This window comes from Oncorhynchus gorbuscha, linkage group LG09, assembly GCF_021184085.1.
Source record: "Oncorhynchus gorbuscha isolate QuinsamMale2020 ecotype Even-year linkage group LG09, OgorEven_v1.0, whole genome shotgun sequence".
Classification (NCBI taxonomy): domain Eukaryota; kingdom Metazoa; phylum Chordata; class Actinopteri; order Salmoniformes; family Salmonidae; genus Oncorhynchus; species Oncorhynchus gorbuscha.
This window is the reverse complement of record NC_060181.1, coordinates 21,714,834-21,730,281: the sequence shown is the minus strand read 5'-3', so window position 1 is coordinate 21,730,281 and position 15,448 is coordinate 21,714,834. Positions and strand designations below refer to the sequence as shown.

The window sequence follows — 15,448 nt, the reverse complement described above, 5'->3', positions numbered from 1 at the left end:
GCACAAACAAGGTAAAGTGGGTTTGCAGAGGTGGCAGTTTAGGAAAGCCAAAACAGAAGCTTGTTTACTCCACAACACAGAAGCCAAAACGTAAAAATAATTTTAAAAGGACTAGACCGAAGAGTAAGGCTTCCTCACTACACTAAAAGTCTGTGGGGGAGAGATGACCAGGCCAATCTGTTTACTATAACAGGGGGGCAGTAGGGGGGCAGGAGTGGAGTGGAGAGAGAGACAGTGAGATGGAGAGAAAAAGAGAGCGACAGAAGGGAGAGAGAGCGAGAGCCCACGACAGATTACTTGTCCAGATGATGTACGATGGAACAGCCAAAAGAGAAAGGCTCGCAGATTGGATCACGCAGTTTGAAAACCAGCAGTGGACTGGACTTCCAGCTGAGCCTGGTCCGGAGCCCATTTGACCACAACCGCTGACGAGGATGAAGTGTGGGAGAGAGCAGCTGAGGACGGGAAGGCACTGCACGGGGTCAGTCAAGAGAGAGGCTGAGGACAGGAAGGCACTGCATGGGGTCAGTCAGGAGAGAGGCTGAGGACAGGAAGGCACTGCACGGGGTCAGTCAGGAAAGAGGCTGGGGACAGGAAGGCACTGCACGGGGTCAGTCAGGAGAGAGGCTGAGGACAGGAAGGCACTGCACGGGGTCAGTCAGGAGAGAGGCTGAGGACAGGAAGGCACTGCACGGGGTCAGTCAGGAGAGAGGCTGAGGACAGGAAGGCACTGCACGGGTTCAGTCAGGAGAGAGGCTGTGGACAGGAAGGCACTGCACGGGGTCAGTCAGGAAAGAGGCTGAGGACAGGAAGGCACTGCACGGGGTCAGTCAGGAAAGAGGCTGAGGACAGGAAGGCACTGCACGGGGTCAGTCAGGAGAGAGGCTGAGGACAGGAAGGCACTGCACGGGGTCAGTCAGGAAAGAGGCTGAGGACAGGAAGGCACTGCACGGGGTCAGTCAGGAGAGAGGCTGAGGACAGGAAGGCACTGCACGGGGTCAGTCAGGAGAAAGGCTGAGGACAGGAAGGCACTGCACGGGGTCAGTCAGGAGAGAGGCTGAGGACAGGAAGGCACTGCACGGGGTCAGTCAGGAAAGAGGCTGAGGACAGGAAGGCACTGCACGGGGTCAGTCAGGAGAGAGGCTGAGGACAGGAAGGCACTGCACGGGGTCAGTCAGGAGAAAGGCTGAGGACAGGAAGGCACTGCACGGGGTCAGTCAGGAGAGAAGTTGTGTACGGGAAGGCACTGCACGGGGTCAAGAAGAAGCCAAAAGGCAAGGACCATTCGGTTGCCCCATAAGTATTGCCACAAATTCTCCAAGTAGTGAACTCTTGACAGCCAAAATGTGTCAGCTTACCAGCTTATTGATAAATCGGTCAAATTCGGTCAAATTCATAATCTCCGGCTCAAATCTCCTGAGGGCCTTCTGTTCTGAGCACATTCACATCTACGCCAACACACAGGCGTTCAGACACACTCTGTCAGCCTCCACACATTGGCCAACAACTTGTTTTTAAACGTCTGTTGGCTCCCAGCAATGGGTTCCGCTCCGAGGCGGACGCAGGCGGGCCCCAGGTTCCCCATTACCGCACTGTTTCCTCTGAAATCACTGTGAAACTAAAATCTGAGTTATAGGGTGAAGCCTGAATGAATCCGTCAGAAAGCATTCTCTGGGCCGTTCACACTTCCACTTAATTGGGAGCAAACCCCAAACGATAAGCCCACCTAGGCTCCCTGTCCCTGGCTTTGTCTGCTGTAGAACCTCCAACCAGAGAGAGGGGTCATCCTGGAGTGAACTTCTCTGGAACACAACCTTCACACAGAGCCCAGGGCAAATTGTCAAAAAGGTAACAGGGGTGGGAGTTGTGTTAGCAGGGAGGAGTGGTAAGTGTATTCATGGACAAAATCAAGTGATGGGGATGTGCTTGTCCTTATTGTTAACAAGGGGATACCATTCCGCCCAGTGTACCCTCAATGTGATCCCTGCCCTCACAACCCTCCGCCTCTCCAAACATTTAACGGCTGGAGGAGACATGCGTGTCACCCTTGGTGGAAGTGGCCCAGACGCATCTGCGGACCAGAGCTCCTGCGTGGGTGCATGAGGAGCAAATCCTTCCTGGTTACTGTAAGATGAGCCCCCCCCCCCCTAGTCTTAATCTCCCCCTTCCTCCACCCTAACCCCATTTCATCTCCATCTCACACCCACTCACACGCCGAGAGCGCGGACCGAGCGGCCGGCCGACAGCAGAGCTGGCCGGATCAGAGTGAGCTGGCCACGTCCGACCGCTGCACCAGGGGACTCTCCCAGGGACCATAAAGCCTCCAGCAGCCACATTAACTTCTGCCTGGTGTGCTGAAGGCCCAGATCCTTAAATCACAAGAGTCCAGGAACAGGGGGAAGAGTGGGAAAAAATAAAAGAAAACCACAGGGTCTCAGTCAGGGCCTGGATGGATTAAAAAGCTGGAGTAGGGAACAATGCACCCCCCCCCCACCATCCCCATTACGAGACCACAGCAGTTCCAGACAATGGTTTCAAGGTTTCACATTTGTTCCAATGTGCCTTAGCAATAATATACACATACAATTTAGATAAAAAGAAAAAAAAGTTGAACCTTCTCTTGTCCTCCTCTCCCAAGACGTTTGTGTCTCCGTATTTTGTTATGGTCACATTTACTTGAAGGACTGCACACTTGACAAAATAAAACTTTAGGTTGAGTGATGCAGGAATCTGCATGGCAGCAATAGAGATAAATAATCGTTCATGTGCGACCAGTCTCAGTTCTACATTACGAGACAATGAAGATGACCGGAGGATAAGCTGACATAATAAAATTAAGTCATTCCCACCCACCTTGCATGACAGCTAGGGAATTTTGAGCACAACAGACAAGAAGAATTAACTGATGGAGCAACTATTCCACCAGTCCCAGACAAATGGACCTACCTATCAACTCCATCCTGTTCTCCCCCCACAGTCACAGTGGCTCCATCCTTATTTGCAAACCACTCCTGACAGAGGAATCTGGACTTTCTGAAGATGGAGTGAGGGGGGTAGATGGTGCATGGGTAGATAATCCCAGCCGTCCTCACAACAGGCCTTTTAACAGGCTGTCATTGTAACTAAGAATGTGCTCTTAAATTGACTTGCCTGGTTAAATAAAGGTTACATAAAGGTTTTGTTTTAAAGGCAGATGTAGGATTTACGGAAGACTGGCAAGAGCTGAACAGTGGGACCGATAGAAAATACATTTGCCTGTTGCGGTTTGATTCAAAAGCACATAGTATATACAACTTGCACTAGGGGGTAGTAGAGTAAGCAAGTTTGAAATCCACACAAGATGCATGTTATTTCATGCAGTGTATAAGTCATCTGGAGTTGTAGACATACACACGTAGTTGGTTATAATGACAAGCGGTGAAAATGCCTTACTGCAAGAACAACACTTATATTTATTAAGATGACATTTTGCCTACAACAACAGGGCTTCACAATTTTTGGGGGCCAACGACCCCATTTTTCGCTACCCCACCATGTGAATGGATAAGTTGAAGTCGGAAGTTTACATACACCTTAAATGTATTTGTCTAAACTCTAGTTTCACAATACCTGACATTTAATCCCAGTAAAAATTCCCTGTCTTAGGTCAGTTAGGATCACCACTTTATATTAAGAAAGTGAAATGTCAGACTATTTTTTTAATTTTTTTATTTCACCTTTATTTAACCAGGTAGGCTAGTTGAGAACAAGTTCTCATTTGCAACTGCGACCTGGCCAAGATAAAGCATAGCAGTGTGAACAGACAACACAGAGTTACACATGGAGTAAACAATTAACAAGTCAATAACACAGTAGAAAAAAAGGTGGAGTCTATATACAATGTGTGCAAATAGTAATAGTAGAGAGAATTATTTATTTCAGCTTAAAATAAATGTCATTACATTCCCAGTGGGTCAGAAGTCTACATAGACTCAATTAGTATTTGGTAGCATTGCCTTTAAATTGTTTAACTTGGGACAAACGTTTCGGGTAGCCTTCCACAAGCTTCCCACAATAAGTTGGGTGAATTTTGGCCCATTCCTCCTGACAGAGCTGGTGTAACTGAGTCAGGTTTGTAGGCCCCCTTGCTCTCACATGCTTTTTCATGTCTGCCCACAAACTTTCTATGGGATTGAGGTTAGGGATTTGTGATGGGCACTCCAATACCTTTACTTTGTTGTCCTTAGCCATTTTGCCACAACCTTTGAAATATGCTTGGGGTCGTTGTCCACTTGGAAGACCCATTTGCGACCAAGCATTACCTTCCTGACTGATGTCTTGAGATGTTGCTTCAATATATCCACATCATTCCCCCCACTCGTTATTTAATCTATTTTGTGACGTGCACAAGTCCCTCCTGCAGTAACGCACCCCCACAACATGATGCTGCCACCCACGTGCTTCACAGTTGGGATGGTGTTCTTCGGCTTGCAAGCCTGTCCTCTTTTTCCTCCAAACAGAATGATGGTCATTATGGCCAAACAGTTCTATTTTTGTATCATCAGACCAGATGACATCAGTTGCAAACCATAGTCTGGCTTTTTTTTATGGCGGTTATGGAGCAGTGGCCTTTCAGGTTATGTTGATATAGGACAAATTTTACTGTGAATATAGATACTTTTGTACTTGTTTCCTCCAGCATCTTCACAAGGTCCTTTCCTGTTGTTCTATGATTGATTTGCACTTTTCGCACCAAAGTACATTCATCTCTAGAAAGCAGAACGCATCTCCTTCCTGAGAGGTACGACAGCGGAGTGGTCCCATGGTGTTTATACTTGCGTACTATTGCTTGTACAGATAAACGTGGTACCTTCAGGCATTTAGAAATTGCTCCCAAGGATGAACCAGACTTGTGGTCTACAATTTTCTTAGCTGATTTCTTCTGATTTTCCCATGATGTCAATCAAAGAGACACTGAGTTTGAAGGTAGGCCTTTGAATACATCCACAGATACACCTTCAATTGACTCAAATGATGTCAATTAGCCTATCAGAAGCTTCTAAAGCCATTACATCGTTTTCTGGAATTTTCCAAGCTGTTTCAAGTCACAGTCAACTTAGTGTATGTAAACTTCTGACACACTGGAATTGTGATACAGTGAATTATAAGTGAAATAATCTGTCTATAAGCAATTGTTAGAAAAATTACTTGTGTCATGCACAAAGCACATGTCCTAACCAACTTGCCAAAACTATAGTTACAATAAATATGTGGAGTGGTTGAAAAACTAGTTTTAATGCCTCGAACATAGTGTATGTAAACTTCCGACTTCAACTTAATGTAATCAACAGCCAATGTTTACTTTAATTTGGGCTCTGACAGTCTGATTTGAAATCAGTCTGACAGTACTTCTGACGGCATTTAAATCAGAAGGAAGTATGGTTTGAAGAAGTGACTGAAATGCATCAAAAATGTATTAGGAAGTTCAGAAGACAAATCAGCTAATACATATTTTTTTAAATCTTCTGTGTAGGAAGGAACATAATTCATTATCTTTTCCCCCCAGTCTGATTTAGTGCCTGGTCTTGTCCACTCCACGTTCTAATGAGGCTTGTGGGCATTGTAGAAAGAAACACAAGACACATATGTGTTCTTGAGAGTCTATCTTTCAGTGATGGGGTTTTAATATTTTGTCAGTTAAAACTTTCAAAAGACAGACATATTTATAGGAAGAAAAACAGAAATCGCTCTGTTTATTACAACCACATCTAGCGGCTACTGGAGGTTTGTTCTATGAACAAAGAACCATTTTACTTCAGGGTTTCTCTTGCGACACCCTTTTCAAATCAGGTGACCCCACATGGGGTTCCGACCCCTAGTTTAGGAAAAGCTGGCCTAAAAGTAAATGTATTATGCTTGAAATAAACAAAGTCAACACATTTAAGTCAATACGTTAACTTTTCATTTTAAATAAAAAATTTAAAAGGTTTAAATTTAAAAAGGTCTATATTCTGAACATTTCCATATAATCCATACTACTAGTAGAAAGCTAACTACCATAGAATTGTCTTTTTAGTCTATGCAGTAGCCTGCTGAATATTTACTCAAATGTTTTCAAAGGATTGCACTTACATAAAACCAGAAATAGCAGGTAGGAGCGTTGGGCCAGTAACCGAAAGGTTGCTGGATCGAATCCCCGAGCTGACAATGTAAAAATCTGTCGTTCTTCCCCTTAGCAAGGCAGTTAACCTACTGTTCCCCGGGCGCCAAAGACGTGGATTAAGGCAGACCTCCACACCTCTCTGATTCAGAGGGGTTGGGTTAAATGCCGAAGACGCATTTCAATTGAATGCATTCAGTTGTACAACTGACAAGGTATCCCCCTTTCATCTGATATTGGCACTTGATGTACGAAGCAGTGCTTCTTAGCAGTACTCAGGCAGGTAGAACAGGCCTGGGCAAGGGTCTGTGCCTCAATGTAAAATTCGAGGGTTGAAAACTGGTATGAGCAACATCAATATTAGTTATAAAATGAGCTACAAACAATTCAAAGAAAAATTATGTGAACCCTTTGGAATTATCTGGATTTCTGCATAAACTGTTCATAAAATTAGATCTAATCTTCATCTAAGACAACTAATTATTGTATTTTGTATTGTCTGTATTGAATACATCATTTAAACATTCACAGTGTAGGTTGGAAAAAGAATGTGAACCCCTAGGCTAATGACTTCTCCAAAAGCGAATTGGAGTCAAGAGTCAGCTAACTGGGAGTACAATCAATGAGATGACATTGGAGATGTTGGTTAGAGCTGCCTTGCCCTATAAAAAACACTCACAGAATTTGAGTTTGCTATTCACAAGAAGCATTGCCTGATGTGAACCATGCCTCAAACAAAAAGATATCAGATCTCAGAATTGTCCATTTGCATAAAGCTGGAAAGGGTTACAAAAGTATCTCTAAAAGACTTGACATTCATCAGTCCACGGTAAGACAAATTGTATGTAAATGGAGAAAGTTCAGCACTGTTGCTACTCTCCCTAGGAGTGGCCGTCCTGCAAAGATGATTGCAAGAGCACAGCGCAGAATGTTCAATGAGGTTAAGAAGAATCAGAGTGTCAGCTAAAGACTTACAGAAATCTCTGAAACATGCTAACATCTCTGACGAGTCTACGATACGTAAAACACTAAACAAGAATGGTTTTCATGGAAGGACACCACGGAAGACTGGCACAATGTCTGTGGACAGATGAAACTACAGTTGAGTTGTTTGGAAGGAACACACAACACTATGTGTGGAGATAAAACGGCACAGAACACCAACATCAAAACCTCATCCCCACTGTAAAGTATGGTGGAGGGAGCATCATGGTTTGGAGCTGCTTTGCTGCCTCAGGGCCTGGATGGCTTGCTATCAACAACAGAAAAATGAATTCCAAAGTTTATCAAGACATTTTGCAGGAGAATGTAAGGCTATCTGTCCGCCAATTAAAGCTCAACAGAAGTTGGGTGATGCAACAGAACAATGACCCAAAACACAATGGTAAATCAACAACAGAATGGCTTCAACAGAAGAAAATATGCCTTCTGGAGTGGCCCAGTCAGAGTCCTGACCTCAACCCGATTGAGATGCTGTGGCATAACCTCAAGAGAGTGGTTCAAACAAGAAATACCAAACTGAAACATTTTTGTAAAGCACTCCTGACTGTTGTGCAGGTCTGATCCGCAACTACAGAAAACATTTGGTTGAGGTTATTGCTGTCAAAGTAGGCTCAACCAGTTATTAAAACCAAGGGTTCACATACTTTTTCCACCCTGCACTGTGAATGTTTACAGTGTTCAATAAAGACATGAAAACGTATAATTGCGTGTTATTAGTTGAAGCAGACGGTTTGGCTGTTGTTGTGACTTAGATGAAGATCAGATCAAATGTTATGACCCATTTATGCAGAAGTCCAGGTAATTCCAAAGGGTTTACATACTTTTTCTTGCCACTGTAGATGTAACTACCCTTCGAATGACTTCATGCAGATTTCTAATACATTTATTAATCCTAACATATCACAGAATAACCTTGTTCTACGGGCATGCAGGACAGGCAAGGATGGCACACAATCTGAGTAACACCGTGCTTGGGGCACATTGGCTACCTGACAGGACACGCACACGTGCCACCTTCTGGTCATTGTTGCGGTCACAGAGGCAACATCTTCTACATTTAATGGGTATTGCAGCAAAAGAGCACTGGACCGCCAAAACAATGGAAAGTGACCCCCCACAGAACCAGCAGCAGGGCTTTAGGCCCATGGTTAGCCTGGCAGCTGTGATTGGTGTTGAGTATTGGCGTTTGAGCTCTCCTCTTGATGATGTTTTGCATGACTAGGGCATGGCCCAGCTCTCTTAGGAAAGTTTGGTGTCGGCCACTGCCTTCGGAAGACTTCCAGCTGGGGAAGTTCCCCATCCAGATGATGAAGGCAGCGAAAGCAACAACAACATCTATCAGGTTGAAGAGGAGGACCATCGGCCACCTGCTGGTCTTCCTTCTCAACGTGTACATTGTGGCAAGCTTATCGAGATTGGCAACGTCACTCTTGGTGGCATTGTGGTGTTGTACGATCTCTGGTTTCTGATGCTTGCCCTCAACCTTGGTATCATGGTGCTTGGTAGACAGCTCTAGTACAGCCAAGCCTGGTGATAGTATGTAGGACACCAAGGTAAGCAGCCCACGGAAGCCAAACAGTGAACACCTCTGGAATGTGTGGTAAGCAGCCCACGGAAGCCAAACAGTGAACACCTCTGGAATGTGTGGTATAATGGATCTAACAATGCCAAAGTATGTTAGTCCATCTTTGAGAAGCTTTTCAGCTAATGGTACAGATGTAAAGAAGTTATCTGTGGTGATATTTATCCCACTTTTGTGCCAAGGAGCCACAAGCCCTTTGGCAACTTGAGATCTCAGAACCACTTTGTGTCACTCCAGGTGGTTTGCCAAGGTGCACCTCTCCTCTCAGAGGGTAGCTGGTCGCTGTGTCGCAGTTCCGCCTGATCATAATCCCATATTCGTCAAGCTTTGATGGCATGCTTTGTCGGAAAAGGCACCTACCTCGGAAACCAGCGAGCTGCTTATCCACAGAGATCTGTGCATGGAAAAGGTATTTGGGTAGCTGGGCTACAAACATGCTCCAGATATCGCTGAACGGGGCAAGCTTGTCTGCTGTTATTCGTTCAAGACTCAATGCTATGTCATCAAACCTCATGTATTTCATAATGTATTGGAATCTTTTTCTGGACATAGTGGCAGTGAACACAGGTGTGCCATCAGCTTCTGACCAGATTGCAGTTTGAGACTCATTTCCGTACAATCATGATGCGATCAAAAGACCAATGACTGCTTGTGGTTGCTTGTGCTATGGCATCCACCTCCTCCAATTCATCATATAGATGTTTGGGATGGCTCTAATTCCATACACCAATTTGTCGCTTAGCTTCTCTGTTAGTTTCAAGCACAATCATGTCAATCATCTCTGAGGACAGAAATAAATTAAACAATTATTTAAATGGTTTGCACTCTGCTGCCTTTGTAATGCCTAGTTGATAAAGACTTGTCAGACATTTCTCTGTTGCCTTTGTAATGCCTCGTTGATTAAGACTTGTGAGGTGCTGAGGTAACAGAGAGAGCCTGAAAGGGTACATCTTCAGTGCCCTTTTGCTCAGAAGTCTGAAATATGATCATCAAGTCACTCCCTGAATTGTCCTCATTGTCGGGAGCGTGATCCTGCTCCCGGTCAGCCAGAAGTCTCAAAACCTCCGCAAGCCCAATTCCTGTGAGTCTTGATGTGGTTGACATTTTCACCTGAAAATAAAACACCCAAATTTACCTTCAACAGAGGAATTGAAGAGAATGGTCAATTTTGAAACTTTAAGAGACACCTTGCCCATCCCCCAGGTACAATGTTCGATTTATATATAACAGAAACATTTAAGGGAATCTAAAGTAACTTTTTCATATCATTTTACATGGAAAATAACAGTTCAAGGATGCCAGCTTAGCTCAAAAGTAATTGTCGCACGTTCCTTCCCATGAGGGTGTCTTTCACTGGATAATACAGTTGAAGGTGGAAGTTTACATACACTTAGGTTGGAGTCATTAAAACTCATTTTTCAACCACTCCACAAATTTCTTGTTAACAAACTATAGTTTTGGCAAGTCGGTTAGGACATCTTCTTTGTGCATGTCACAAGTCATTTTTCCAACAATTGTTTACAGACAGATTTTTTTCCAGTGGGGCAGAAGTTTACATACACTAAGTTGACTGTGCCTTTAAACAGCTTGGAAAATTCCAGAAAACGCTGTAATGGCTTTAGAAGCTTCTGGTAGGCTAATTGACATCATTTGAGTCAATTGGAGGTGTACCTGTGGATGTATTTCAAGGCCTGCATTCAAACTCAGGGCCTCTTCACTTGACAATATGGGAAAATCGAAGGAAATCAGCCAAGACCTCAGAAAAAAATAAATGTAGACCTCCACAAGTCTGGTTCGTCCTTGGGAGTAATTTCCAAAGCGGTCAAATCGCTCAGGAAGGAGGCGAGTTCTGTCTTCTAGAGATTGTTGTGTCTTTGGCTATGCCGGATTAAGTGATATGACATGCTATTCTATAAAATAATTTGTCCGTAATTAATATTATCTGATTGAGCTAATCATGTAAATGTAATTAACTAGAGAGTTGGGCACCACAAAATAATATTTATAGAGCTGTTATCTTCCGAATAAACTCTTAAAGACCTAGTAATATTTTACATCAATAGCAGTCAATATTAATCATCATCTTAATTCAGTCTCATCTGAAAGTTGTAAATTCTTATTTATCTGCACAAACCCTGGCTAACAAGTTGAATCAGCAATACAATATTGGGTTTCATTATTTATTTACTAAATACCTAACTTATCACACAGAATTACACACACACACATAATTAAATCATAACTTGATTACAAATTACGTCATAAAGGAAAACGTCCCTAGCGGGTGGAACAGATATGACAGCTTGTTACACAAAAGAAAAGGGGCTGGGTGAAAGTGAAAGAGCGGGAAGACTGAGGAACAAAGGGCGAAGCTGTGCCATCGTAAATACAGTATCTTATGCATTCTAAATTACCGCCCATTTAGAAAAGGAAAATGCAATAAATATTTACTCTGAGCTGCGCTTTGGTAGGTTGGTGGTAGATGGAAGGCCGTGTTGCCCAACCGAGTCCTTTGAAGAATGTCTCTGGTTGTCAATTGAATACGTTGTAGTAACGTCGTTGTGTGGTAGACGGGATACTCTGTCTGTTCTTTCCTAACCCTCGTTTGCAGCAGCTGTTGCTAACTCAAAGGCTAGGAGGTATCACTTCTGTAGTGAATAAGAGTTCAAAGTTCATACCATTCTCAACCAAAGCTCACGCTGATGTTGGCTTCGTTCTGTAGTTATTATCTGAACCATTCAGACATTGGACCGTCGTCCTCACAACAGGAGGTTATATTGTCTTCAAGGGCTTATATAGGAAGGGAGAGGAGGGCGTGTTTGAAAAGTTTTATAGCCCATATAGCCCATGCCCATGGCCACTGTTTGAACAGAGCCCTATCTTATGAAAACCCAAATCTCACATTTTAGAAGCTAAAATCACATTTCATCCCATCACGAATAATTTCATATTCAAACATTTAAATTGAACAACAATTCCATGTGAATCCGGTAACTCTGATGTGTAGACTTTCCACTGTAGAGTTTGTCATCTTATCATTGATGAGAATGTCTCAGATGACAACCGAACTGACATCATATTCATTAAGTACCATATGTTCAATTGGTCTGAACACCAGAATATAGTTCATTTCCCCTCACCTGCTGATGTTCCCAGAAATTCTATGTTACCCAAGGGTTTTGCAAATGTAACATCAGTAGGGTAGAGAGAGGGAAAAGGGGGGGGAAGAGGTATTTATGACTGTCATAAACCTACCCACAAGCCAACGTCATGACAAAATTAACATACATTGCTGCGAAAAGTGCAAATCAATTCCAGAACAGCAAAAGGACATTGTGAAGATGCTGGAGGAAACAGATACAAAAGTATCTATGTCCACAGTAAAACGAGTCCTATATCGACATAACCTGAAAGGCCACTCAGCAAGGAAGAAGTCACTGCTCCAAAACCGCCATAAAAAAAAGTTATTGGAGTGGCCATCACAAAGCCCTGACCTCAATCCTATAGAGTATTTGTGGGCAGAACTGTAAAGCATGTGCGAGCAAGGAGGCCTACAAACCTGACTCAGTTACACCAGCTCTGTCAGGAGGAATGGGCCAAAATTCACCCAACTTATTGTGGGAAGCTTGTGGAAGGCTACCCAAAACGTTTGACCCAAGTTAAACAATTTAAAGACAATGCTACCAAGTACTAATTGAGTGCATGTAAACTTCTGTCCCATTGGGAATGTGATGAAAGAAATATTCTGACATTTCACATTCTTAAAATAAAGTAGTGATCCTAACTGACCTAAAACAGGGAAATTTTACTAGGATTAAATGTCAGGAATTGTGAAAAACTGAGTTTAAATGTATTTGGCTAAGGTGTATGTAAACTTCCAACTTCAACTGTATGTTTCCGTAGAAATCCATAGGTGCTATTGACTGTGGATCAAAATTACCTGAATGTATTTGTAGCATTTGATGTCCACATGGATTTATCAGAAACACGCTGTTTGACAAAGAAATATACGTACACCTATTGGGAAATGACTGTCAGTTGCTTTATCATTCCTTGATAACATGACAACTAAAGTAACAGAAAGTTACCATTCATTTAAGAAAGTAGCATAGTTTAGCGCATTCAAGTTGTGCTTCTTCCTTACCTTTGAGAAATCAGAACACTCAGAAATCCCCTACTTCGGCCAAATTGTCCAGAATACTCTGAGCACTCAGAGAAAACACTCAATTTGCAAGCCAGCTTTCTGATTCTACCCATCTAGTAACCGCACAACACACTTCACCTATCCAACAACACTGCAATGACTTAATAGCCATTTACTGCTATGATGAAGAATGTATAGATGCATTTTGCAAGAACACGAAGAAATGTGTGATCTTGTTGAGTCAGGTGCTGCCAAGGTACAAAATGTAGTCACAAAATAAAATAGATTCCCACACTGCTGACCACTCCGTTTATAGAGTCCAAGGTCTGACAAAGTCAAGACCTTTGGGTCAAAACGTTTGCACTCAATAAACTACCCTTAACTAGAGCTTAGTTTTTATCCGTGCAAGGTCACTTGGTCAGGAAAAACTCAGGACCCTACAATATAATTTGTGTAAAATAAATACTCCCATATTCACCTTAGGCTCAGCTGGTTCAGCAGATGTTTCAGCACCACTGCTATTTTTCAGATTTTCATCTAGTATGACAACAGCATCATCATCATCCTCCTCCTCCTCTTCGTCGTCCCCATCATCCTCTTCTTCTTCATCAATGTCACTCCCAGAGTCCTCCAGTCCTGAGAACACACTCTCCTCGCTATCTGAGAGGTCCTCATCTCCTTCTTCCCCAGCCTTCTCAGTGACGTCTTTGTCAAATATGGGAAGCTGAAAAAGCAGAGACAAAGAAATACCAGAGACATGTAGATTTGCATCTTGTGTTTTTGTTATATGTTTGGGTAGGCCAGGGTGTGACATGGGTTTATATGTTGTATTTCGTATTGGGGTTTGTATTAATTACATTTACATTTACATTTAAGTCATTTAATTAGGAGTGTGTATTAGTAGGGGTGTGTCTAGTTAGGCTTGGCTGCCTGAGGCGATTCCTAATTGGAGTCAGCTGATTCTCGTTGTCTCGGATTGGGAACCGTATTTAGGCAGCCTGAGTGCGCGTTGTATTTCGTGGGCGATTGTACCCGTCTTTGTGTTAGTCACCAGATAGGCTGTATTAGTTTCACTCGTTTGTTGTTTTCGTATTTTCAGTTATTTCATGTACCGCTATTTTCTTTATTAAAAGTCATGAGTAACCTACACGCTGCATTTCGGTCTGACTCTCTTCAAACAGCAGACGAACAACATTACATAGATGGGCAAACATGAATGAGTAAACACTTAAATGAGACAGAATTCATAAAGAATCTAGATAGCTCGCTACCTAACCTAAAATAAAACATTGTCAATAGTGGACAGGACAAACCAGTTCACATTGTCTGATATATCATCCAATTAAATCAAATCACAGCACATTTTTAGACTCATTCAGCAGTTTTTCCCTGATGAATTAGAATACTATTAGAAATGAATGTGGAAATATAATTTTATATTCGATAAACATAAGCTGAAAATAATACCATCGCTGCTTCCTGTTGACAACTTTTGATAAATAGTCCAATGTCCAAATATTGTATTCAAGTGTCCAAATCAATAATCAATACGCAGAAACAGTTTGTGATAAATTGAAAACAAACATAAAATATAATACCAACACATTCATGTACCACAATACTAATCGTATTACTTGTATTATTATTTTTCACCTTATAAACGGCATATGCACCAAACCCTGTTGGTTTGACAAGTGGCAATAATCATTTATCCATCACTCATACCAATAACCCGTTGCAATCAATAGTCAGGTTTCACGTCCTGTTCAAAATAACACTACTGAAAAACCACACAGAATCTAGGAATAATATGTATATCACTGGTTAGAGGACTTGCAGAAGAACGCAGCATATGCATTTTGGAATGTTGCATTTTGTTTCAAGTCGGTTGCCAACACTGAAAGGTAAACGTAACACTATTTTGTTAATCATATCGATATCACATTGAAATCAAAAGAGCAGGGGCAAAAGTTCAGGTCATATGCACTGTTTGAGCTAACACTATTCAAAGGCCACCCCGTATCTGAGAATATTTGATACACTACTGGTTAGAAAATAATTTGCAAAGACAACAGTCTATATTTCGGAATGTCGGACTGAGATTCTGGGAGGTTGCAGAAACAAAATCAGTTTCTTTGTTATTTAACAGCACCCGACATAGGATATCAACACTGACAAGGGTTGGCTGGCTGTTATCGGAGTGTATTGGTGTGAGGCCAGCAACTTTTATAGAGAGACCGCCCCAAATTCTCTGTGCCATTTGAGTTCGAAATCAGGCTTACTTGGGATGAAGATGTCTCCGTGATTTGGAAGGTCAATGTCCCTAGAGTTGGAAAATGTGTAATAACAGTGCAGCAAATGGAGCGTTTGTGTGTCACTTTCTTTCGTCCCTCCATCTCATACATTATTTCCATAGGGATTTTACCCAATGACCAACAATGTCAGTATACAACAAGCTATTGCTCACATATACCCTTTAAAATCATACATTCTTGGAAAGCATGAAACACACCGAGAACCTTACTGCCGATAAGTAGGAGCCGTTCCTTCCTCGTTAGAACAAAAGACGTACCTGCTGTGT

The 15,448-nt window shown here is 42.6% G+C and overlaps 1 protein-coding gene across 3 annotated transcripts in view; it reads right to left on the bottom strand.

Moving 5' to 3' along the window:
- Window positions 1-15,448, bottom strand: part of LOC124043276 (ribosome biogenesis protein bop1-like) — a 151,424-nt gene that overhangs the window by 116,806 nt on the left and 19,170 nt on the right. For all 3 annotated transcript variants that reach the window (XM_046361680.1, XM_046361681.1, XM_046361682.1), the window contains exon 2: window positions 13,346-13,591. In XM_046361680.1, the coding sequence (XP_046217636.1) occupies window positions 13,346-13,591 (246 nt within the window). The remainder of the gene's footprint in view (window positions 1-13,345; window positions 13,592-15,448) is intronic.